Source organism: Magnolia sinica, chromosome 15, assembly GCF_029962835.1.
Source record: "Magnolia sinica isolate HGM2019 chromosome 15, MsV1, whole genome shotgun sequence".
In the NCBI taxonomy this organism is placed as follows: domain Eukaryota; kingdom Viridiplantae; phylum Streptophyta; class Magnoliopsida; order Magnoliales; family Magnoliaceae; genus Magnolia; species Magnolia sinica.
Window position 1 is genome coordinate 9585285 of NC_080587.1, and position 24862 is coordinate 9610146.

General features: G+C 41.4%; 2 protein-coding genes across 2 annotated transcripts in view; one reads left to right on the forward strand and one right to left on the reverse strand.

Annotated features, from left to right (window-relative positions):
* Nucleotides 1-19989, forward strand: part of LOC131227925 (protein ABA AND ROS SENSITIVE 1) — a 56991-nt gene extending 37002 nt beyond the window's left edge. The window contains exon 8 of the mRNA XM_058223756.1: nucleotides 19584-19989. Coding sequence (XP_058079739.1) covers nucleotides 19584-19764 — 181 coding nt within the window. The 3' untranslated portion in view covers nucleotides 19765-19989. The remainder of the gene's footprint in view (nucleotides 1-19583) is intronic.
* A 2571-nt stretch (nucleotides 19990-22560) lies between these two features.
* On the reverse strand, nucleotides 22561-24477 carry LOC131226812 (pentatricopeptide repeat-containing protein At1g08070, chloroplastic-like). Its single transcript, XM_058222537.1, has one exon. The coding sequence runs from the start codon at nucleotides 24475-24477 to the stop codon at nucleotides 22561-22563; it is 1917 nt and encodes a 638-aa protein (XP_058078520.1).
* Between the last annotated feature and the right edge of the window lie 385 nt (nucleotides 24478-24862).

The following is a 24862-nucleotide window of genomic DNA, read 5'->3' on the forward strand; positions in this document are numbered from 1 at the left end:
AAGGAAGTCATACTGGGAATCTCAATTATTATTATTATTTTATACTTTTTTGAGTTTTTCAATATTTTTAATTATATGTATATATATGAGATATGCTCATGTGCTCACCTACGCATGTGCGCACCTTTGCACATGTGTCACTGGCGTCTAATCTAATAGTCCATGTGATGTGGAATCCCATGAAACCCCAAGTGACAAAATTTCACCATGATATAAAATTCTTGTGGGCCATAGCAAAGAGAAATGCAAATCAACGGAGGAAGGTGCTTTCAATTTTCATTGACCACAAAAATTTTGGATCGAAGTAAACATTAGGCCTGGGGGGTTTCATGAGGTGTTGCTTCACGTGGACCGTTCAGATTTTAAAGTCACATCTAGTATAATGAGTTCTCAAAAAGTTCGCACGAGTTCAGTGCGAATTGGCGCACGGCTGGGCATTCGGCTATATATATATGAAAATGGTACTATAAGGTTGATGTGTGTCGAACATCAACATTGCGCATTTGATGGGTCCCCTTTAGGTTATTGGATATCACAAAAATCAGCTATATACGGAACTCAAGTGGGGCATACCATCTAAAACCACATGAAAACATGCCTAAAACAAATAAAAGTACTTAGTGGGACCCACCTAACTTTTGAATGCGGCTGAAACTTGGTCTGACACCTCATCCAAGTGGGACACACACAATCAATGGTTTGGATTTGTGAACCACATCTCAATCGGCCTAGTAAATGATAGATTTCACATACTGCCTCACTCTCCAAGAAAAGGTAGAAGGGTCTTTAATGGCTTTAACAACTTGAGCGTTATGCACTTCGAGAGAAATACTTGAAATATCCGCAAATGTCAATTTAGTAAGGCCAATACATAGAATCTTTAGACATTTATCAGGGGGGTCAGGGTCCAAATCCTAAAGCGTAAAACCCCAACAGACGAAATGGAAGAGGGGGAAAAACAAATGATCCCCATGACACTGCCTGTGGTATGGGAACCGACAAGCCGACACTTCCCAACCCAAAGAGGCTGGAATGAGGTAGGAGGAGCAAAAAGCCTGGGACCCCTAGAGAAGGTAGTAGGGAAATCCCAAAGGGCCGAAATAGAGTTAGGTATATATGATACAATAGAAGAACCCATAATCAATATAACTCTAGCTCTAACATCCCCCAGGATAGAACGGAGGATGAACTCCTTAGAGGACGACTTGTCTAAAAAAATCCTTGAATTCCTCTCTTTTCGAATGTGCCAGACAAGGGCAGGGAACAAGAGGTTGGTTAGTAAGTTACACCCTAAATTTAGAGAAAGACTCCCAACAAGATGTTTAATAGATTCTATAAGAGGGCACATTATGGGAGGTGCTTGGAGCCCCAGCCTAGAATACAATTAGCTCCAGATCCAATGGACAATGGAACATTTAAAGAAAAGGTGGTCAATAGTTTCAACAGGTGAAGTACATAAAGCACAACCATCATCCACATGAATGCCACATGAAGAAATTCAATCCTTAGTTTTGAGCTTACCAAGGAAGACCATCCATGCAATAATAGAGTGTTTGTGGATATGGCCCTTAAACCATACAAGATCATGTCAAGGAACATCCTGAGAATAGGGCTTACAAGCACCAATAATGGAAGAAAGAGTAGGTTTCCCAAAGGGGTCATTGGTCCAAACTATTTCATCTTCCATATTAAAGATAGGGATGCTCTGAATGCCATTAAATATTTCCTTAAGGTTAGCCGAGGTTGGAGAGGGGAGAGACCAAGAACCATTGAGAATAAACTCACTAACCTTAATGTCTCGCCCACGACCAAGGTCATAGATAGCCCTGTGCCCAAACCGATTTATAAGGTTATCATGCCTAAGCCATGGGTCGAACCAAAAGTTGGTATTTTGACCATTGCCAATGAGGTATTTAATGTGGGGCTTAGCAATGGGTCTAACACCTTCGCCAAGCCCAAGATGCATCAGAGGGAATATTTTGGGTCCAGAATGATTTACCACGAAAGTATTTCGCACGGACCCAAGAGCTCCAAAGACTTTTATCATCTGTAGCAATTTTCCATAAACTTTTGACCAGACAAGCTTGGTTAGAAATGAATAAAGGAGTGATTCCCAAACTGCCCTTAGATTTTGGTTTGTAGATCTGGTCCCAACTAATGAATGGATCTCAGAATTTTCCCAAAGGAAATTTCTCATTCGCTTTTCAAAAGGGCTAAACATCCCTTAAGGAGGAGGACTGCATTTGCCCAAAAGAAGTGAAGGTTAGATAAAGTAGAAATAATCAATTCTAATCTGCCTGCAAAGGAAAGGAGGTTCATGCACCAACCCCCAAGTCTCTTATTGACCTTATCAATCAAAGATTCACAGTCCCGAAGGTGGAGTCTTTTAGAATAGAGAGGTAATCCCAAATGTTTTAGAGGCAAATTACCTTCATTAATTCCAAGAATATGGTATATGTGATCCTTCTCATGAGAAGAAGCAGAGAAAATAATTGTGCTTTAAAAAAAATTGGTTTCTAACCCCGAGTTATAGGAGAAATGATCAAAGAAACATCTAAGATTCATAGTAGTTATGGGATCAGCTTTCGCAAAGATCATTAAGTCATCAGCAAATAGAAGGTGAGAGATGAAAACACCATTTTTAGCAAAGGGGGTTTGGATTAGGCCATTTTCATTACATTTTGCAATAAGACCCGAAAACATTTCCATAATTATGCAAAAGAAAATAAATAATTTCTTTTGCTCACCAAGTGTTTGACTAAATGACTCAACGAAGTGTCGGCTGGTGGCAAGGAAGGTATGTATATGAAACAAATATCTTTTTTCTTGATTTTGATGTTGCATGCAAGTTGTTTGATGAAATACCTATAAAACTGCAGCAGTTTTACATACAGTGAGATTTTGAATGTGCAATCCATGTGTTTGTGGAAATGCTGTACAGGCGAACTCGGCTCAATCTTGGTTCAAACTCAGCTTGAACTGGATCGAGCCGCCGACCGAACCAAGCCGAGATGGCCAGTTAAGCTCGAGGTCTGAGCTAAGTTTGAGCTGGGGTCAGCTACTGACCGAGCTGAGTCGAGCTTTGCCAAGCTCGACTCAGATCGACTCGTGTACACAAACACAACCGACAACCTAAAAATGAAACCAAAGCCCAGGTGATCCAGGCTTAGCCCAAGAGTTTCATAGCCCATCAACTGTCCTAGTCATAGATCAAAAAGTTAAAAGAGTGAAATTCAGTACTAAGGAGCATGATGCTTCATGTTCCTGCACACAGAACCGTGTATGTGGAAACATGGGCGCTTTAAATTAAACCGTCCAAATGTTGGGCCTCACCATTGATGGATTGTAACTCAAACATGACACTCAAAGTGTGATCCTATAGATCACATCGCCATCTAAGCTTACACACCCTCACAAAAATCTATGGTTGGCATTCCATCCCTATTGTACCCTGTTGGGAGTTGTAGATCTGGCTTATTTTTTGGCAGTAGGGCCTAACATCAATGAACGCACTTGATGGGTGGAATAGATTTCACATGTACAACACAGTGGATCCTTAGGCTTGCGTGATTTACACATTATATAAAAGATCAGGGGCCCAAAAATGATGGATGTTTCAAATTTTATTAGAGCACTCATTTAGTAGGTTTTAAAGGCATCTTTCAGTTCTTGGTCTTGTATCAGTAGTCAACCGTATGGATGTTGAGTGAATAGGAAGTTACGTAGTATTCAATTCCGATAAAGTAATGTTAGGTCTACTTGAACTTATATTCAATTCGTTCATTTTCTGTGTAGTTCTCTATTTATATGAGAAGATGTTAACTTCTTTCTGACATGATCTCTATGTGACTTACAAAACTTTATAACTTATAACAGTGTCCATTTTATATGAACTATTTTCTTGTAATGTGTTTAATGTGGTTGGTGGATGTTGATCAATATCCTTCCAACTATGGTGGGCCCACAACCCTTAACACATGACAATCTCGACCCTTAACACATGCTCGATAGTGGGCCCCACATACGGCCTTATAGTGTCCAGAGTCAGGGTCAAGGTTTTTATGAGTTAAGCGTTGAGGTTGTCATGTGTTAATAGTCTAGGTAGTCATGTATTAAGGGTCGAGGTTAAGGTTGTCATGCATTTACTACAAAGAAATGGACCAAATGCTATGAACCAGATTCGTAGCGAAAAAAATAACTACGGTTTTAGTCTGTAGCCATTGCATTTTCAAGGTTGAGGTTGTCATATGGTAAGGGTCGAGGATGTGATGCATTCACTATCAAAATGAAGCAAAGGCTATGGACTAGATCTGTAGTGAAATAATGTTTTGATCCATAGCCATTAATATTGCAACCATTGCTTTTTTAGGGTTGAGGTTGTCATGCATTCACTACCAAAATGGAGCAAATGCTACGGATTAGATACGCAATGAAATAATGTTTAAGCCACAACTATCGATACCATAGCCATTGCTTTTTTAGAGTTGAGGTTGTCATGTATTCACTATCAAAATAGAGCAAAGGCTACGAACTAAATTCATAGTGAAAGAATATTTTAGTCCATAGCCATTGCTTTTGAAGGGTTGAGGTTGTCATTTGTTTAGGGTCTAGGTTATTGTGTGTCAACCTCGACCCTTCATACATGACAACCTCGACCTGTAATACATAATAACGTATACCTTTGATACATGACAACCATGACCCAAACCCTTAACATATGATAACCTAAACCCTTAATACATGACAACTATGACCCAAACCATTAACACATGATTACCTAGGCTCTTAACATACGACAACATAGATTCAAATCATTAATATATGACAACCTAAACCCATAATATTATTAACCCAGACCCTTAGCACATGACAACTACTTCAACCAAGGTAATACTATAGACACCCCACCCAGGCTAATATCTTGAGAAAGCTAAGACAATCCGGAAACCATGATTATGTCCTAAACCAAACCCTAATCCCAGTTTAAACCCTAATCTGAACCATAAACCAAAAAACCAGCCTAATCCTAACCCAAACCTCAGACTAAACCCTAAACCCAACCTAACTCCAGCTTAAACCCTAATCATAACTTGAGCCATCACGAGCCATCATTTAAACCAAAGTATACCCAAACCTTCATCCACAATCAATCTATTTTTCAAGCCACTTCAGGTCATGATCGAGCCAATTTTGAGCAATTTCAAGCCAAATATCCAAAACGGACTTTGTTCCGCTCTCAAGACCCAAAAAAGAGCCCACCGGCCAAAATTCAGGAGAAACTGTACTCGAGCGGTAATCTGACTACCGCCTGCTTTCAAACATTTACGCGGCTCTAGCTAGACAAGCTTCAGAACAATCCCAGCCCGGGAGGTAGTCCGATTACCTTCGTGCGCGAGACATGTGTGTCCTCCGAGCAACAGCTGTCCCTCGTCCCAAAGTCAACTTTCATATGGATTTACCCCTTAAACCCACCTTATTTATCATTTTACCAACCTCTAACAGCCAATGAGAGAACGCCATATGGCATTCCTCTCTCCTCAACCAATCCTAAGTTGCCATGTCAGCTTTTACCCTTCATAAGTCCAACAATTACCACATTGCCATCAGAAAAGGCTATAAATAGCCCTCTCCTCTTCGCATTTGAGACAACCACTTCTCATTTTCAAAATCCAAGTGAGGGAGAGAGAGAGAGAGAGAGAGAGAGAGAGAGAGAGAGAGAGAGGGTGAGGGGGAGCTCCCAAGCCTTAAATTCTAGATTTTTTCAGCCACCTTTTAGCCTCACTTCAACCATCTCAACCCCTAGATCTAGCTCGGATTAACCATGGTGTATCCGTACCTCATGTTCTAGCCATCTTAAGAGCAAGTCAAAGATCATCTCATTTACATCACAAGCATTCATCATGACATTTATTTCCTTCTCAACCCCCCTGCTCCTCTAGATTTCTAGTAAACGTATGCTCTGTGACTTGCCGTACATCAGATCCTTTCACATCAGAAATTTCTAGTAGTATAGTCCACTTTTCTTACCTCGTTTGCATAAGCATCATTTCAACCGCCTTCTAGACACGCCGTTGGACGTATGCTTTGTGGCTTGCTTAAATTTCAGATCTTGCTACATCAGAAATCCACATGTGTGCCTAGTCCTATCTCGACCACAGCATCCATCATCCCTTGAGATTGTTCTACCATACTAAGTAGAGATCGTACCTTTGTACGGGTAGAGAGGGTGCCTAACACCTTCCCTCTTTGTAACCAAGGTCCCTTACCTGGAATCCTAGATCGCAGACTAGGAGTCAATCTAAGGTAGGAGAGTCTTTGGATTTCTCCAACCTTACATATTCCGCGGGTTCTAGCTGACTGCGAGATTCTGATATTAATTGGCTTGTAGCGACTCCAATATCCACAAATCAACCTAATCACCCCTACAAATCAAACCCCACAAACATGTTAATCAGCGTGGGCGCCAATTCCCAGCATTCTTAGAATGACGACTCCATTGGGAACTTGCTAGCTTTTGCACTAGCTGAGGCCCAACTCGAAAGTGTGCGGTACTTTAATCTCAAGAGACATCATCACTACATTCATACAAAAAAATCAGTCTTTGTTTTACACTTGCTTAGGCATCAATCCAAACCATGACCACTCGATCCCGGGAAGCCATTACCTCTCAGGCTACCCATGAAGAAGAGTCAGTAGCTCAACCAGCTCCTGAAACTTCAACATCAGAACCAGCACCGGCACCAGTGCCGACACTTCTGGTAGCTCCAACAGATCTACTAGTTAATGTAATCATGAATGAGATGGCCCAAAGTTTCTGAGCATTGCAGGAGCTACAACTTCTCCTAGTGCCAGGTGTCATACCAAACACGGAGGCGACACAGCCTAGTATGCAAAATAGCTCAATCCCTCAAACTCCTTTTGCCTTTTCCCTTATTCTTCCAGCAAATCCTATTCTCCCTCTCCCAGAAGAGTCAGCACAAGATCAACAACAACTAACAAACAGGAGCAACCCTCCTATACATCATTACTCAACACATCACAACAATCAGGTTTCCCCTAACGGGAACCACAGACAAGAACTGACGGTTGCCCATGAAGAGGGTCAGTTTTGAGTCCAACTCACTCCCCCTAACATGAGCAACATTCCAGAATTGGTAGATACCCCAGGCGGGAGCCATTTCCCAACATCATGCCCTCTCCCAAAAGGGAGCGGAGTTCAATTCCAGTTACCTCCTGCCACCGGGAGTCCATCTTCTTTCCAGCAACCCCCCATTCTCAGAAACCAAAGGGTCGAGGAAGTCGATCCTTATGAGGAGGAAGCAGCACAAGCCCTACATCAATGGGTAAGATATCCGCAATACAGCAAGTCATAAATCGAGGAGCTACGAGAACAGCTGCAAATGGTGCAAAATCAGCTGCAAAGGCTGTAAGGAGTGGATCACCCATCCACCAAATTCAAGGATCCGTATCCCTTTCCAGATGCTCGGCTGCCTCCAAACTTTGAGGTACCCAAATTTAAAAGATATGACGGTAGTGGGTGCCCTACAACACATCTGAAAGTATTTTGTGAGGAACTCAATGCGATGGCAGGGAACGATGGAGCTTTGATACGGCTCTTTCAGAAATCTCTTAAGGGCGATGCTTTAAATTGGTACACATCATTGGATAGTCATCAGATTAGGACTTGGAGAGACTCTCCTAGGCATTTATCGACAGATTTTCATACAATCTGAACATGGCTCTGAGAATGGCAAATCTGGCTGCCTTGAGACAAAAAAGCGATAAATTATTGTCAGCATACGTGGGACGATGGCGGGCCATGACAACCTGAATGAGAAACCCCATCGATGATGAAGAACAGATATCCATGATTGTTCATTTAGCAAGTCCAAGTATTTCAGGATATCTAATCTCGTACCCATATGTGAACTTCTCCCAACTCATCCGAGCCGGAGAACAAGTGGAAGCCGGGATCAGAGCCGGAACCATTTCCCCATGGCCGCACCAGGCCCCCTCAATCAAAAGAAGTAACCTCGAGGGGAAAGCCGTCGAATATGGGAATGGAAACGGCATTGCTCCCTCGCAACGCACTGCAGAGGTCAACAGTATCGTTGCCAACACTCAAGGTAACCAGTACGCTCCGCAACCGGAGCCACAACAAGACAGGCAGTACTAGCGACAACCAAATAAAGAATACCAACCACAGCAAGCCCAACAGGAATATCAGGCACAACTGCCTCAACAATAACAACAACATCCTAGGGAAAATGCCCAAAACCCATACAAACAGGCAATGCTAGGCAGGAAGTTCACTCCTTTGGTACAAACATACAGTCAGATCATGACAATGTTGGTGCAAAAGCAACTTCTAACACCACTCCAACCTCAACTACCGCTAAATCCCCTGCCCACAAGTTACAATGAAAATGAGTATTGCACATATCATCAGTCTCCTGGCCATCTAACCGACCGTTGTTTCGCCTTGAAACATGCGATCCAAGATTTGATTGAAAGCCAGAAGATTGCGATCACCCCGTAGGCTAACACTACGGCTCAGGCCAACATCCTCCAAAATTCTTTACCACCGTATCAAGTATGCCCCAGCTCATCAGGAACCCCTACTAACAATATCAGTCAAGGAGAGCCACCCCCGGTCAATCCGGTCCAATGCATCCATTCATTCACTACCAGCTCAACAACAATACCCCTAAGTTTATAATGGGCACACCCTGTCAGTCCAATCTCTTCGCTTTTAAATATGCAAGGGGCATCTCCAGCCGGTCCAATCTTCATACCTCCAATTCTACAAGGGGCACACCCTGCCAGTCTAACCTCTTCGTTCTTAAATATGTAAGGGGCAACTCCATCCAGTCCAATCTCCATACCCCCAAGTCTATAGGAGCCACCACCGATCAATCTAGTCTATACATCCTTTGTCTCACAAGGGGCACCACCTACCTATTTGGCCCCCACTCCAACCCTTATGATCCAAGAAAAAGCTCATTCCTCGATCAACATACCGCATGCCCTAACAAAATCATGGCCCAGCTTCAATCATACGGTGACTTTCCAGGGAGGACATTCTGCTACTTAAAGGGATTTACCTAGCTCTATTCAGTCTTCAATTCTTCAAGAGAAGAGTATAGGACGAGTGGTCCTCGCCTCTAGGAGAAAGGTCGAGGAAGAGATTAACGTCGAGATCTTCATTAACCGCAAAGAATCAACCATCACTTTTCAAGTCTTTGACATCACAGCTTCATTTCATCTCCTCCCTGATCGGTCTTGGACCCATAGAGTCAAGGCTCTCTCTTCGACTCTTCACCGAAAGGCCAAGTACATGTTCAGAGACAAGGCGCCGACCATTCTGGATGATCCTGAACAAATCTTTCCGATAGAAGTAGTCAACTGTCAAGAGTTAGATATCCTGATCACATACATACAATGCTCCGATGAGGATATCCCATACCATAGTCTTGAGTTCGAGACTGTAAATTGCATGCCTCTTGAATGTCCCATCGGATCAAACTATGTTTTCCATTCAGTCAGGCACCAACATTTTTATTATCAGCTCGAATATCAAGAAAATGAAGGCATGACAGGACTGGGATATCAGCCTCCTAAGGGTGAGGTACTAAAGCACAAATGGACCGAATGAGGGCAAAGTCGGCAAGAGGAGGATGATCCCTTCAACTGCACATTAATCAAATCCATCAGATAATGGATCATCTATCCGGTTGGCAGGCCGAGATTCACCGTGGGGGATCAAATTAGTGAAATGAGACTAACTAAGCTACTTAAAAATGACTTAGGCAAGGGGCAAGAATTTCCCCTGATTGACTGGATCACAGTCTGGATCCCACCTAAGCAAGAAGAATCCAAAGACTCACAATGCATCAGGGATGAGCTGAGGAAAGTGACCTCCAACACCAACTCAGAGCTCAATCCCAAACTCATCGCAACATTTGGGCGTGATAATGAGGGCCTACCTATTGATCCGTCTGGCCTTGCCTCCTAAGGGGAGGGAGTGCAGGGCAATAGCTGGTTCGTAATCCCCAAGACGGCATAAAAAAAAAATGTCTGGCTCCTCGAATAGAATCTGGCAATCCCTGGCTCACATCGCCGTCTTTCTCAAAAAAATCCCAAAAAAAAAATCAGAAAATTCCCAAAAGCCAAAAACATTAGATATTTTTAAAATGCCAAAAAATTAAGATACATGTCAAAAAAATTAAAATTAGAAAATTCTCAAAAGCCAAAAACATTAGATATTTTTGAAATGCCATGATACTTGTTAAAGTGCTAAAAAATCATATATTTACCAAAATCCAAAAACAACAGAAATTTCTCAGAACACAAAAACAATATAAAATCTTTAAAAAATAAGAAGCAATAATGTGTCAGGCATGTTTGTCAAAACACTTGAGTTTGAATTCGACTCATATGATTTCGATCTGGAGTTAGACTTTAAACTCATGGGTTTGAATGAAGCTCAGGATAGGGAAAATGATGATCCAACTCTCAAGCTAGAGGATTCCCTCAGAAAGTTCAAAACAAAGGCTAATGTTGTTATGCACGATTTTGAAATTGTGAACTTGGGATCCCTTAAGCTCCCTAGAACAGTACGCATCAAGAAATCCTCGCTTCTTGAGTACAAGCAGAGGATGACATAATTCTTAAGGCATGGGCTATCCAACCTCGTGTTCTCATATAAAGCCTTACCCAGATCGAATGAAGAGCTAGTCATACACCATCCGCTATGAAGCCTGAAGTCAAGCCCATTAAGCAAATCTATTAAGATCATGTTTGAAGTCCACGATGGAGTCCTACTGACGAACGATGGAGACAAACTATTGCAGCTAATTGCTTGCCTCCAAGTGCAGAGGTTCGTAAGTAATATCTTGTGAATACAAGGTCGATCCCACAGGGACATGAATTGTGAGAAGGAGAAAATCACATGCAAAACAAACTAAGTAATAAAAACTAATCTGATGATTTGATTTTGAGATTTTTAAATGGATGTAATTCAACTGAATTAAAACAACACCCAAGTTTCAAAGTTCCACACATAGGTTAATATTCCAAAATCATGATAACTTAGATAACACAATTATGATCTTAGCACTATGGTCATCCTAATCAAAAAATAAAAAGTTTAAATATTTTAAATAAATGATATAAAAGACTAGGAAATCATGGATTTGCACCATTGATATATATTCTCAAGCTCTAGTGATTTTAAGAATTCAATATCAATGAGATAATGAAAATCAAAGAAATATAACAGGTTGAGAACCTCTCCTATCTAGGAAATCTGATCGATCTAGGGTAAACCTATTCATCAATGAGTATCTCATATGATAAAAACATATAGATCTCATAAGAGGATAAAAAACTAAACCTAAACAATAGATAACATGCATACACCATTCTTCTCATCATTAAAACAATCAATCATCATAACTTAAAGAATTATTAAACCCATGTGCTTCCCTTCTAGCTTAGGTTAGAGGGAACTTAGAAAAACATAACTAGAATAGAAAAAAAAAAGCAACAAGAAAGAAATAAATACAAATAGAAAAGATCTAAAAGGAAAAACAACTTATAAAATTGAAAACCCTTTTAAAAACTCTAAATATTGCTCTTGAATGCTTTTAATGATATTTAGGAATGCCTTAGGAAGCCCTATTTATAAGTAGGGAACTCCAATTTTCGTACAAAGTTGAAAAACTCTAGAAACCACCTCAAATATATGCAGTTTTTCAAAATAGACTTCTCGCTGCACAGTTTGTTTAAAATAGATTTTACGCTGTGCAGTTTTCTAAAATAGACTTTAGAGATTTAGAATACACTTTTTCAGGACGATTTCAAGATTATTTACTTCAAATCTTCGATTCTCTTCATTCCTCACTTGGGTTTCTTGGATCATTGGCACATGAATTCTTTAATCTTGGTCTCCTAAGATTCATCCATTGCCTTGGTGATTCTTGAACATTAAATCCATGCTTTTAACACCCCTTTCAATTCAAGCACTTAAATTCATCTTACAACATATACATAAGTAAAATAGAATATTAAATTGATTCATGTTCATAAAACCAAGATATAAATGAGGGAAATTATGCAATATATGAGTCTCAACAGCAGCATGTCAGGAAGTGCTTCAAGTATTCGAAGCTTGCGTAACGGATCCATGTGCATGCTTCGAGTCTTTATAACCTAACAACACCCTAACCCCTCTTCATTACGGGGTGTGAACATTATCAAAAGAATGACCCCAAAGGCATCCAATGGTCATGAGTACATTCTCGTAGCAGACAAAAGTGGGCGCCAACAACATCCTACATTATCGGTACGAATGAAAAAGACAAGTCAAGGAAAATGATTGGTGGTAACCTCGATACAACCAACTACATCTTGCAGACATAAAGCGTACGACGATCGCTAGGACCAACGACAAGCAAGTCTGAAAGAAAGGTTAGCAACATAGTAATAATGCACATCCTACCATTGCGCTTACTAGATCCAGGGGGCAAGTCCAAGCCATCATAGGATGATCCGTTGATCATTCGGAAAGTTTTTTCGGGAGGTATCTTTCGTCCACCATCATTCGGGGCAAAGATCTTCTAGAGCCCACCAACGCTGACAACATGAATATCTATCATGGGTAATCCTACCTGACTATGTCAACAACTACAATCGTAAAGCTGAAGCCAAACAACAAGTGGTTAGTATCCTGAGGTACGTTCCATCATCATTCCTTCCCTCCAATAAGTGTTCTAAAAAAATAAAAGGTCCTAAAAAAAAAAGAATAGACGAATAAAGCGCGCAATCCATAAAAAAAGTAAAAAAAGAATAGATGAATAAAGTGCGCAGTCTAAAAAAAAGAAAAAAAAAGTTAAACCCAATGAATGAGAACACAATTCACCAGCTCGTTTTCCCCTCAGGATTGTTTAACCCAATGTCAGCAGCTTCATGATCGTGATTGAAGACAAAGTCAGGCAGCTCACGAGTCGACCGGCAATGAATGAAATCTAGCCCCCACTTTTGTTACTTAAAAAGAAAAATCAAAAGAAAAATAACGTGCCTAAGCAAAAGGGGAGAGGTGAAAACCCGAAAGGGCGCCTCGAGTAAAAACAGCAGGCATGTACCGGACTTGGTGAAAACCTAAAAAGACACCAAGGGTAAAAAGAGCACAACTGCCAAGGGGTAGGTAAGAGTAAAAACCCGGGACATGGTGAAAATTCGAAATGGCACCACGGGCAAAAATGACGGGAAAGCCAGTCGTGGTGAAACCTGAAAAGGTTCTACGGGCCAAAATAACTTTTTATTTAATAAAAAAAAGTGCAGGTACAGAAGAAGTCAAGGCAACGAGCAAAGTGAAGAAGCACAAGGAAGACATAAGTCCTGGATCAGAATTCTGTCAGACTCTACCTAAGTCAAAGGGGCATGATCCTAATATGCGTTACTCTTAGGGAAAAGAGATCCTTAGTAAACAATTCAGAATACCGAATTCGACATGGGCTGAGTTCAATATTCTGATCCCATCATCCAAAGCACAAATCCAAACACAAGTAAACACTGACAAGTTTGGCACAAACAAAAATTTTCATTCCTTTAAAACATCCTTTTTACAAGTACATCGTTTTCCTTTACAAAAACAAAATAAAAACATATACAAGACAAGCAGCCAATGAAGTCAAGGATCACAAGGTAAGCCTTTATCCTATCCATCACATATCGACAACCTTTGCTTGAGTCTCTCTACCTCTATGCACAGGTAGAAGACCTCGTCTCTCTCCAAGCGGCCACATCGAGGCATGCCGCACAAGGAGAAGGTTTACAAGTAGGAACTCTTCTCACCGCAAGGCACAAAGTCCAAAAGCCCACAGTTCAAAGCCCTAGAGGCCCATAGTCCAAAGCCCCAGAGGCCCACATTTCAAAGCGCAAGAGACCCACATTTCAAAGCCCACAAGGCCCACATGTCAAAAGCCCACCAAGCCCATTGTCCAAAGGCCTATGGTTTAAGGCCCATGTTTTCAAGCCCATTTCTTAGGCCCATATATCTAAAGCAAGGCCCACTTCACGAGCCCGATTTCAAGGCCCATGGTCCTAGGCCCACATGTCCAAATCAGGCCCATGTTCCCCAATTGCCCCATTAATTCATTAGTGGAGGCCATCTGGCCATTCGATCCAAACAGTACAATCAAAGCCGGACGATGACGCCCTCCCGTGAGATCGGACAGATGTTTCAAAAAAAATCTCAAAATATCTTCAAATAAAAACCGTTATCCCCACCAGCTCATCAGTGGAGGCAATGCGACTGTTTACTTGTGCAAATAAAAACTGAACGATGACACCCTCCCGCGAGGTCAGACATATCTTTAAAAAAAAAACCAAAAATATTTCAAAACCATCAGCCCCATCAGTTCATCAATGGAGGCAATGCAACTATTAATTTTCGCAAATAAAAACCGGACGACGACGCCCACCCGCGAGATCGAACGGATATTTTCCAAAAAAATTCAAAAATATTTTCAAATAAAATCTCCAAGGAGTCTAGTTCCAAAGAGATTAGTTTTCAAATAAAAATTTTCAAAAATCACACGCGGCGCGCAGTACACTGAGGAATCTTCCATATTCTCTAGTTGTGGTCAGTGCAAACAGCTAAATAAGATTCGATCCCTTCCAGTTTCCCGGAGGATGATCAAATCCGTATATGATACATGTACGATTGACCCGATCTCTATATCTGGACAGTCGTACGAATGCTAGTGGAAATGAGTGGATCTATCTCTACAAAGAATAATCAAACTTGAAGTGACAACAATCCATTCTAACTAAAGTATCAGAATCAGCAGATTACATGGTAAAAGATTACCTGCACATACCTAGTTCGGGATGTTCGAAAAATTTGATCGAGTCCAAGTCGGCGTAGTGAGTTCCCCGTAAGGCTGCACAAACGCACAGGGCAACTAACCACTTTGACGATCAAACAGAACAAATACTCTTAGGGTGATTACGTAGCAAGGAAAACGACAGATCAAACAGTACGCGAATCCTCATAAATCCGCAACGAACACGCAGAGGCCCTACTTTCAGACTTACCCTCCAATGCTATTAACAATCTGACGTGAAAGGGTTGTGATTGGTGACCCGTAATGCCGCACGAACGAGCAGGGACAATCACAACGTTTTTCTCAAACCCTCATGACATGTGCAAGTAATCTCTTTTCCATACAGTCGACTGACAATTATACAACTGCATGCAACAGATTCGAACCACTACCTTTTATAACCAGAAGGGTGGGGTGTCCACTTACTTTGGCGTTCGGTTGCTCGCTACCTCGGCTAAAGAGGGGCATCTGTAGACACCCCACCTAGGTTAATATCTTGAGAAAGCTAAGATAATGCGGGAACCATGATCATATCCTAAATCAAACCCTAATCCCAGCTTAAAACCTAATCCGAACCATAAACCAAAAAACCAGCCTAACCCTAACCCAAACCTCAACCTAAACCCTAAACTCAGCCTAACTCCAGCTTAAACCCTAATCTTAACCTGAGCCTTCATGAGCCATCATTCAAGCCAAAGCATACCCAAACATTCACCAACAATTAATCCATTTTTCGAGCCACTTCAGGTCATGATTGAGCCAATTTTGAGTCATTTCAAGCCAAATATCCAAAACAGACTTTGTTCCATTCTCAAGACCTAAAAAAGGGCCCACCGGCCAAAATTCGAGAGAAAATGTACCCGAGCGGTAATCCGACTACCGCATGCTCTAAAAAATTTACACGGCTCTAGCTGGACGAGCTTCGGACCAAACCCAACTCGGGCGGTAGTCCGATTACCTCCACGCGCGAGACATGTGTGTCCTCCGAGCAACAGCTGTCCCTCGTCCCAAAGTCAACTTTCATATGGATTTACCCCCCCAACCTACCTTATTTACCATTTTACCAACCTCCAAGAGCTAATGAGAGCACGTCATGTGGCATTCCTCTCTCCTCAACCAATCCCAAACTGCCATGTTAGCTTTTACCCTTCATAAGTCCAACAATTACCACATTGCCATCAGAAAATGCTATAAATAGCTCTCTCATCTTCACATTTGAGACAACTACTTCTCATTTCCAAAATCCAAGTGAGAGAGAGAGAGAGAGGGTGAGGGGGAGCTCCCAAGCATTAAATTTCAGATTTTTCCAGCCACCCCTTAGCCTCACCTCCACCATCTCAACCCTTAGGTCTAGCCCGGATTAACCATGGTGTGCCCCATATTCTAGTCATCTCAAGAGCAAGCCAAAGATCATCTCATTTACATCACAAGCATTCATCATGACATTTATTCCCTTCTCAACATCCCTGCTCCTCTAGATTTCTAGTGAACGTATGTTCTCTGACTTGTCGTACATCGGATCCTGTCACATCAGAAATTCTTAGTAGTCTAGTCAACTTTTCTTACCTCATTTGCATAAGCATCATTTCAACCGCCTTCTATACATGCCGTTGGACGTATGCTTTATGGCTTTCCGAATTCTCAGATCTTGCTACATCAGAAATCCACGTGTGTGCCTAGTCCTATCTCGACCACAATATCTATCATCCCTTGAGATTGTTCTACCAGACCAAGTAGAGACCGTACCTTTGTACAGGCAGGGAGGGTGCCTGACACCTTCCCTCTTTGTAACCAAGGTCCCTTACCCGGAATCCCGGATCCCAGATCAGGAGTTAAACTAAGGTAGGAGAGTCTTCGGATTTCTCCAACCTTACATATTCCGCGAGTTCTAGCTGACTGCGGGATTCTAAGATTAATTGGCTAGTGGTGACTCCAACATCCAGAAATCAACGTAATCACCCCCACAAATCAAACCCTTCAAACACGCCAATCAGCGTGGGTGACGATTCCTAGCGTTCACTAATACATTATAAAATCCAAATTTTATCTCCTCCTTTGTCTTTCACATGGCAATCACAACCATCTTTATCTACCTTAAATTCCTTCCGATGATCATTTCTCCTCATGACAACAATAACTACGGACATCCATCTCTATTCACAATCAAAAGTGGCTTCCATCTCTAAGAAAATGTTATTATATAAAAAATAAAATAAAATAATCATTTAAAATATCTTCCATGTATCGGTGACTTTTATCTCTAAGAAATGTGGTCGTCAGAGCAAACATAACCCTTTTGTAGGGTTTTAGAAGTTGTCGGCGGTGCCCATACACTAGAGAAGTTTATGATAGTGAACATGTAATACCCCAAACTTTTCAATACCCGAATATTGAAAGTTTTCGAGTGTTATTAAGAAATTAACTTAATATATACATATATACGATACCAATTTGACTATCCTAACCTTACACATATTCTCCAACACTAATCTGACCATGGGAAATAATCTCCATTCATAAATCAAGTCATTTGACAGTTGATTTTTAAAGACAGAACCATCCATCATGTGACTTGACATTTGTACATTCCCATAAGTGAATTAGTAAATAATTAATTGTCCGTAATGATTTAGATGAAAGTTCGTTTGTAAGAATTGTTTAGAAAGGTGCATAAAACTAGGTAGAATAATTAGATTTAACAAAACTCTTAGATCAGTAATAATTATGAAAATGCCACTAACTTAGACCCCTGAATTCTAGATCACATAATTTTCACTATCCATTTAACTTGAAATTTTATACCATACCTATATATCAGAAATTAACCATACACGTCAAATTTTAACCCTTAGATCAACAAAATCTATGGTTAAACCAAACGCTCACCTGTTATGGCCCACCTAAGCTTCAGACCTACCTGATCTTTGACCAGAGGCCCATTTAGACCCTAATATGTGCTGGAAAAATGAATGGACGGAGTGGATTTCTCCAAAACATCACCGTGGCCCCACATATGATCGTAAGTGTATACACTCACGTGCATAGCCGTACACTGAACAAGATATCGGGTCAAACATGATTTGACCCGACAAATCACATGGAAAGGAGGTGGATTGCGTCCTACCCTGTGGGCCCTGAGTATTTTATCCATGCCGTTAATAGTGTTTCTAAGATCATTTTACGATATGAGACGAAAAAATGACGCAGGTACAGGCCTTATGTGGACCACAAAGTGGGGATTGAACGTTCACCATTAAAAACTTCTTAGGAGCTGGAGAAGTTTCGGATCAAGCCGATATCTTTGATTGATCAAAAAATCTCGGTGACACTTAAAAAGGTTTCAACGGTGGATGTCATTATCACTGCAGCTTCCTTTGGTGTGGTTCACCCAAAGCGCGGATCTAATTTAGATCTTGAGAGATGGTCTAACTAGACCCTACACAGAAAATGAACGACCCTGATCCATTGAAAGATCGCCATAAGTGGGCCCCACCGAGCCCAGCAAAGAGTCGGAACTGGATGCCTTTGTAACCTAAACAGACAATGTCTGTTTGGAGATGATGTGGCCCACCATGATTGGTCGACTGGAAGATCCAAGCCATTCACCTCGTTGGCATCCAAAACCGACCAAAGGTATGTTGGCCCCACACGTAGATGCACACGTGTGCGCATGCAAACAGAACCGCATCTCTATTCCGCGTTTACGCAAACAGATGTTGCGTAAGGAAACTGGACCTCCGGTTTCCTTGCTGCGTAAACGGATTCACGAAAGGGGCCTTCAGGTTCGGACCGGCTATAAAGAGCCCTGCCGTTCCGCAAGAAAGAAAACAAGAAAAGAGAGGAAGAGAAATCGTGAGAGAGAGAGAGCTCTCGGCCGAGAGAAAGAAAGCGTAAAGGCTACCCGTACACCTCGCAACCACTAAAGTCAGGTTCGATTCCTAATTTCCCTTACTTTCTATCTTTCCCTTCCCTTTCCGAGAATTAGTCTATCCTTCAACAATGGGAATCCATTTATACTAAAAGCCAAGTTGAGTCGATGATTTAAAGGGCCTAAAACACATAAGTTCAAATGCCTAGGCAACTTTCTTTTTTTTTTCTTTTTTTTTACACACGCACACACAAACACTCAGGCTGTAGTGGGATTTCACCATCTATGGATGCTCGAACCCTTGACCGGGTGCTGAAACTCCTGAGAGTCTACCACCCGAGCAAGAGAAAGGATCCACCAACTTAGGCAACCTGTAAACCCATTTAAGGAATAGTTTAAATCATGTCTTTCCCCTATTCTAATCTGACGTTTAATTTAATTAATTTAAAACAGGCGAGTATAAGTAGAACCTGAACATCTAACTTAAGTAAGAGACGACATCGCCACCGAGGTGAGGATTTTATTCCTTTAAGCATGATCTGCACCTCAGCAGGCTATTCATCTCTGCTGTGACCTGACGCCCAGTTATTATTTCATTAGTAAGCCTCCACTCCAGGTGAAATTTCAGACAAGTAAGTGAATGGCCTCTTCAAAGCAGTTTTGCTGTGAATGGCAGATTAACGCTCCTGAGACAAGAGAGGAGGAATCTTTGGAGAATAAGTGAGTTTCTGGAAACCCTGCCAAAAACAATCTGATGGTTCTTTATCTATTTCACCATAGGTTCTGCTGTCTTTGGATGACTGATAGTTCTGGTTTCTTCTCAGGGCTTATAGGGAGAGAGTGGAAATGCTGAAGATAAAGCACATGGAGTTGAAGACTGCAAGATTGGAGCTTGAGAAGAAAAAAGGGCTGGTATTCAGGGGTCAGGAGTTGAGCCTAGAGTCCTCAAGTGACAGTGACGACGATGGAAATTTTGCCGTTGATTGGAGAGCAAAGCAATTGTAAATATTCCTGACACACCACCCATTCCTTTGGTTCGAATCACATGTAGGTTGAATCTGGACTGTTGACAGTTCTTCTCATTTCCCATTTTTCACATACAAGTTTTGCCTTCTAAATAAGTGGGCCAACATTATTTTGGTCCCTGGCATGTTAGCAATGCGCCCTACCTAATGAACGGCTTGAATCTAGGCCCTTTTTTAAAGATGACATTTCGCAGTAGAAAATCAGGCTGGTGCGCTCATCAAGTGGAGCATGATGTTAGAAACAAGTGGATTGCAGAAACAGAAGTGTATTTTTTTAAGCTGTAAATTTGCTTATTAAACAATGGCCCACCTGACTAGTTTTCTGACTTAGATTTTTGGGTGAGTGTTGAACATGTTTATGTTTGCATAAGCAATTATCGATCAACAATCTCAAATCGACGGCCGGTTTGAATGGCAGAAACATAACGGTGGCCCACAAAGCTTTTTGTTGCTCTAGGAAATTCTCCTTGCCAATTAAGGTCGCATTCGATTTTACCAAAAATCATGAAATTTCATGAAAGCTGCCTTATTTGGTGCAAAGTATCATGAAACTTTGTGACATTTGGGTCAACCAAATGCACTCCCTAGGCATTTTAGTCTTTGTTCCATACTGATTGGATGACTGATTTGCCTCATCTTCTACCGCCTACAAACGATCAAGATGTAGATTTTAAACAATATTTTCTCCCGTTTCTAACAGAGAATTCTATGTGCGCATGCATTTCTTTACAAAAAGAAAGCTCTCCTAACATAGAAGAAAAGAAAGAAATCATGCGCTGTGGACACTCTGTTTTAGTCTGACTAATTTTAAATCATTTAGATTTTAAAGTATCTCTCGATAAATCTAGCTTTGTGTTTATGCCCTCCCGATCTTGTCAATCAAAACTAAGTCATCTACAAATAAAAATATTATGAGATCTCTTATTGCAAATGCCTCGTTAACTTGTCCATAACCAATGTAGAAAGGTACAGGCTCAACCCTAACTCCTAGTGCAAGGTTACAGTAATTGGAAACCCACTTATCTCTCCACTTCTGACCCTTGATCACATCCATATATCCTTTTGAAACTCCTCATCTCTCCACTAGTGACCCTTAATCACATCCATATATCATTTTGAAACTCCATTCATTAACAATACCCAACTGATTAACTCTACAAGGACCCTATCATATGCTTTCTCTACAGACCTGACAAGTATTCTTCTGCTTGCTCAGACGGGTTTAATTCATGCCATGAGATACCAATTAAAGCCGAAACAATGGAATCAAAAGAGTAGCCCACAGTCAAATAAAAGACTGTCTATTATGATTTTGCAGTTGAGATGATCTCAAAGGCATGGGTAAAAATGGTTGTTTCTCAATGAGCTTTGCTCTGCACCTCATGTAAACTGCAAATGCGTCCATACTGTCCCACTAGATTCCCACTTTGCTAAAATTGAATGGAAGACTGAAAACCACATTGAAGAACTTTGTTATTGATACAATAACTTCTACTTGCTCCCGAGTCTTGAGATGCCTCAAAAAATTAGAAGAGTATCATCTGCATAATAAAGATTGAGTGATTGGGATCCTTGGATTTCCAACATAAAAACTCTTTGAGGACATTCAAGTTAGTTGCTTCAATTGTTTGGCTGGAATGATTGATTGACGCCCTTGTAATACCATTGCTTGAATCTGTTAGATGATGAATTCCCTCCCTTGCTAGGAAAAGGAACAAATCCACTACTCTTCTCCAACACAATTTTTGCAACTCGAGATTAACAATGCAAAACTTGTGCAACATGCTCGACTTTCAAAAGCTGATAGCCCTACATTTCATGATGCTTTTTACCAAAGAGGTTCTTTATGTGGACAATTAATCATCTATGCGTAACATCTAGGCCGCACAGCACAACCAAGGCATAGCTAGCCGAAATACTGCTAGCTGATTCGATTGTGTGCTTGCAAGTCGCACATCAGCATACATGACATGCCCACTGAGGTGTCAGGGAATTCGCATGAATCATACTAAAACGTTCGTCAATTTGCTTCGATTGGTTTTTGCAGTCCACTGATTGTTGAAGATTTGACAATAGTGCTTCACATGCTCCCAACACCTGCAAAAAAAAAGATTGAAATTTTCTTCAGTCTCAGCCTTTTTATTAGCATATATTGCACGCCACAAGTATGCATGCATGTATATATATATATATATATATATATATGCAGTCACCACATGCACAAGCATAGGAGAATGCCTTATCACAGACACACGTGCATATAGGAGTGCAACTCGGGCAGGATGGGTTTCGTTGAGGGTTGAGCCGAGCACAACCCAACGTGAGGTGTCCAACCCGAAGTCCTCGATACTAGACCCAACCTGATCCAAACTGACCCAAATACATGTGATTATTCCCAACTCAACCCAACCTGAATTCAAATCAGGTTGGCATTTTCCAATCTGTCAACATTGACAACTCGACCCAACGCAACCCAAACTCGGGTTGGGTCAATCGGGTTCAGGTTCACCCAAACCCAAGTTGCAGCCCTGCACACACACATACAATTAAAGGACCATAGGCGCATGCCTGGGACCAGGTTCGATTCAGTTTACTTTGACAGGCTGCTGTGCACTCATAACACTCCACCAAAGTGCTTCAAATGGCATCTCTAAATGGGCATAAGTTGGCTCATTGATTTCCAACAGACTGAAAGCATTTAATTTCCCAGATATGAAGATCATCTGAAGCAGAAGGTGAACTATATGGTCTTCTTCGACATGTTGAAGAATATCTTCTACTTATCTTGATCTATCGCCAGCATCGGCACATAGCCTGCCACCTTCAGTTTCCTGCTTAACTCATCCAACACCAAGTAAATCTCTTCAGATCTAGGGTGTGCTTTGTCTGCCACCACAAACTCATGAACAACATTGCCAACCTCAATCATGCTACATCCAGGAGGCTTTCGGACCCCCCTCTCAGCCATCATCTCTCGTACTGCCTTAACACCATCAAACCTTCGAGCCACAGCATACATATTTGATAAAAGCACATAAGATCCACCATCCATTTGATCCAACTCAAAGACGTGGGCAGCTGCCTGCTCACCTATCTCGACATTGCCATGAATGCTACAAGCACTAAGCAATGAACCCCATACAACAATGTTCGGCTCAATCTCCATTTTTTCTATCAACTCCTTGGCTTCCCTAAGAAGCCCGGCACATCCGAGAAGATCTACCATGCATCCATAGTGCTCAACAGTGGGCGGGATCTTGTAATAATCTTTCATCGAATCCAAATATTGACACCCATCTTCAACCAAGCCTGCGTGAGCACAAGCACTTAAGATGGCGAGGAATGTGATTGAATCTGGTTTAACGCCCCACTTCGTCATCTCATGGAAGAGATCTAATGTGCATTGTGCATGCCCATGCAATGCATGGCCCCAAAGGATGGCATTCCATGTAGCTATGTTTCTACTGGGCATTTGATCAAAAATTTCTCTTGCTAATGCGATTGACCCACATTTGCAATACATGTCTACCAAAGCAGTCGCCACAAAGACATCAGAAATCCCGTTCTTCTCAACGTACCTTCGTACCCAATCACCTAGATTTAAAGCACCTGTTTGGGCACAAGCAGAAAGAATGCTTGAGATTGTGAAGTTGTCTGGTCTAACATTAGAAGCATGCATTTCCATGAAAAGTTCAATTGCCCGGGTTGGGGATCCACTCCTCGAATAACCACAAATCAAAGAATTCCACACAATGGTGTTTCTTTCAGGCATCTCATCAAACAGTTTTTGTGCATAATTTAAGTTCCCACATTTCACATATAAATCAATCAAGGAAGCCCCCACTCTCACCCCAATCATAGATCCGACATTCTTCTTCACATAACCATGAATCTCTCTCCCTAATCCCATGTCTTTTGTCATTGCACATGCCACAATTAAACCCAACATTGTTCCCTCATTGGGCCTCATCGTCCCAAATTCCATCTCTTTAAAAAGCTGAAAAGCTTCCAAAGCACCCCCTGCTCGTGCATAACCCATGATCATGGCATTCCAAAAGACAACATCCCTCTCCGTAGATTCATCAAACACTTGCTTTGCATCACCAATTCCTAGACAGGCAGCATAAAAACCAAGCAAAGAACTCCTTATAAACCGATCCGAGTCATACCCAATTCTTATAATCACCCCATGAACCTCTCTCCCTTTCTCGCTAGCAGAATAATTTGCGCAAGCCCGGAAAACAAAAGGGAATGTGTAATTATCAGGCCCCACATCGTCACCAGTCCACATCTCATTATAGATAGATATCGCAAACGACGGAGTTTCAGATGAGGAATACGCCCGGATAAGGGCATTCCGGACAAAAATCCCAGGCTCTCGGATCCGAACAAACACCCTTGTCGCGTAATCGAGATTCCTACTGTTTAAGAAGGATTCAGCAATCTTGGTCAGTATGAGATGGTCATACGCGAGGCCGGAAGCGATGGATCTGGCGTGGATTTGTTTCAACTGTTCGAGGGTTTCACAGGAATCAATCTGATGGAGAAGAGATTTGGGGATTCTGGGTTTCAAGCTTTGATTTGACGAGAACGATTTTGACGGTTTGAGGTACCGATTGGGATTCAGGAGAAGGAAATGAGAGAGGCGTTTAGTTTTGAATGTCTGATGGCGAAGGTGATGAGAAGATAGCATTTCATTTCAGTTGGAGGATGCTTTTCTGGTGGGAAAACGAGGGTTTTGAGACTTTCAAAAAGTAGTTTCCTGTTATGGCCGTTGAGAGTATTTTAGTCACTTTGAAAGTACATGAACTACTTGATGCGCAGGCACTCGGAAGTTGTACACGTGGCGTATTTTAACTAAAATAAGCCGTCCATATTTTGTGGCCCACTGTAGATAGATTATCATCCAAGATTCAGATTGATTTAACAATTCCAACCTCTGATTTATAGGCATTTGTTTATTTGTTTAAAACCGTTGAATACTTCTCATCTCAACCATCTTAGTGAAGTCCTAATAATCGTCCTATTAGGGAATTAAATCTAGATAATTTTCATCTTAGGAGCCGTCTAAACTGGGA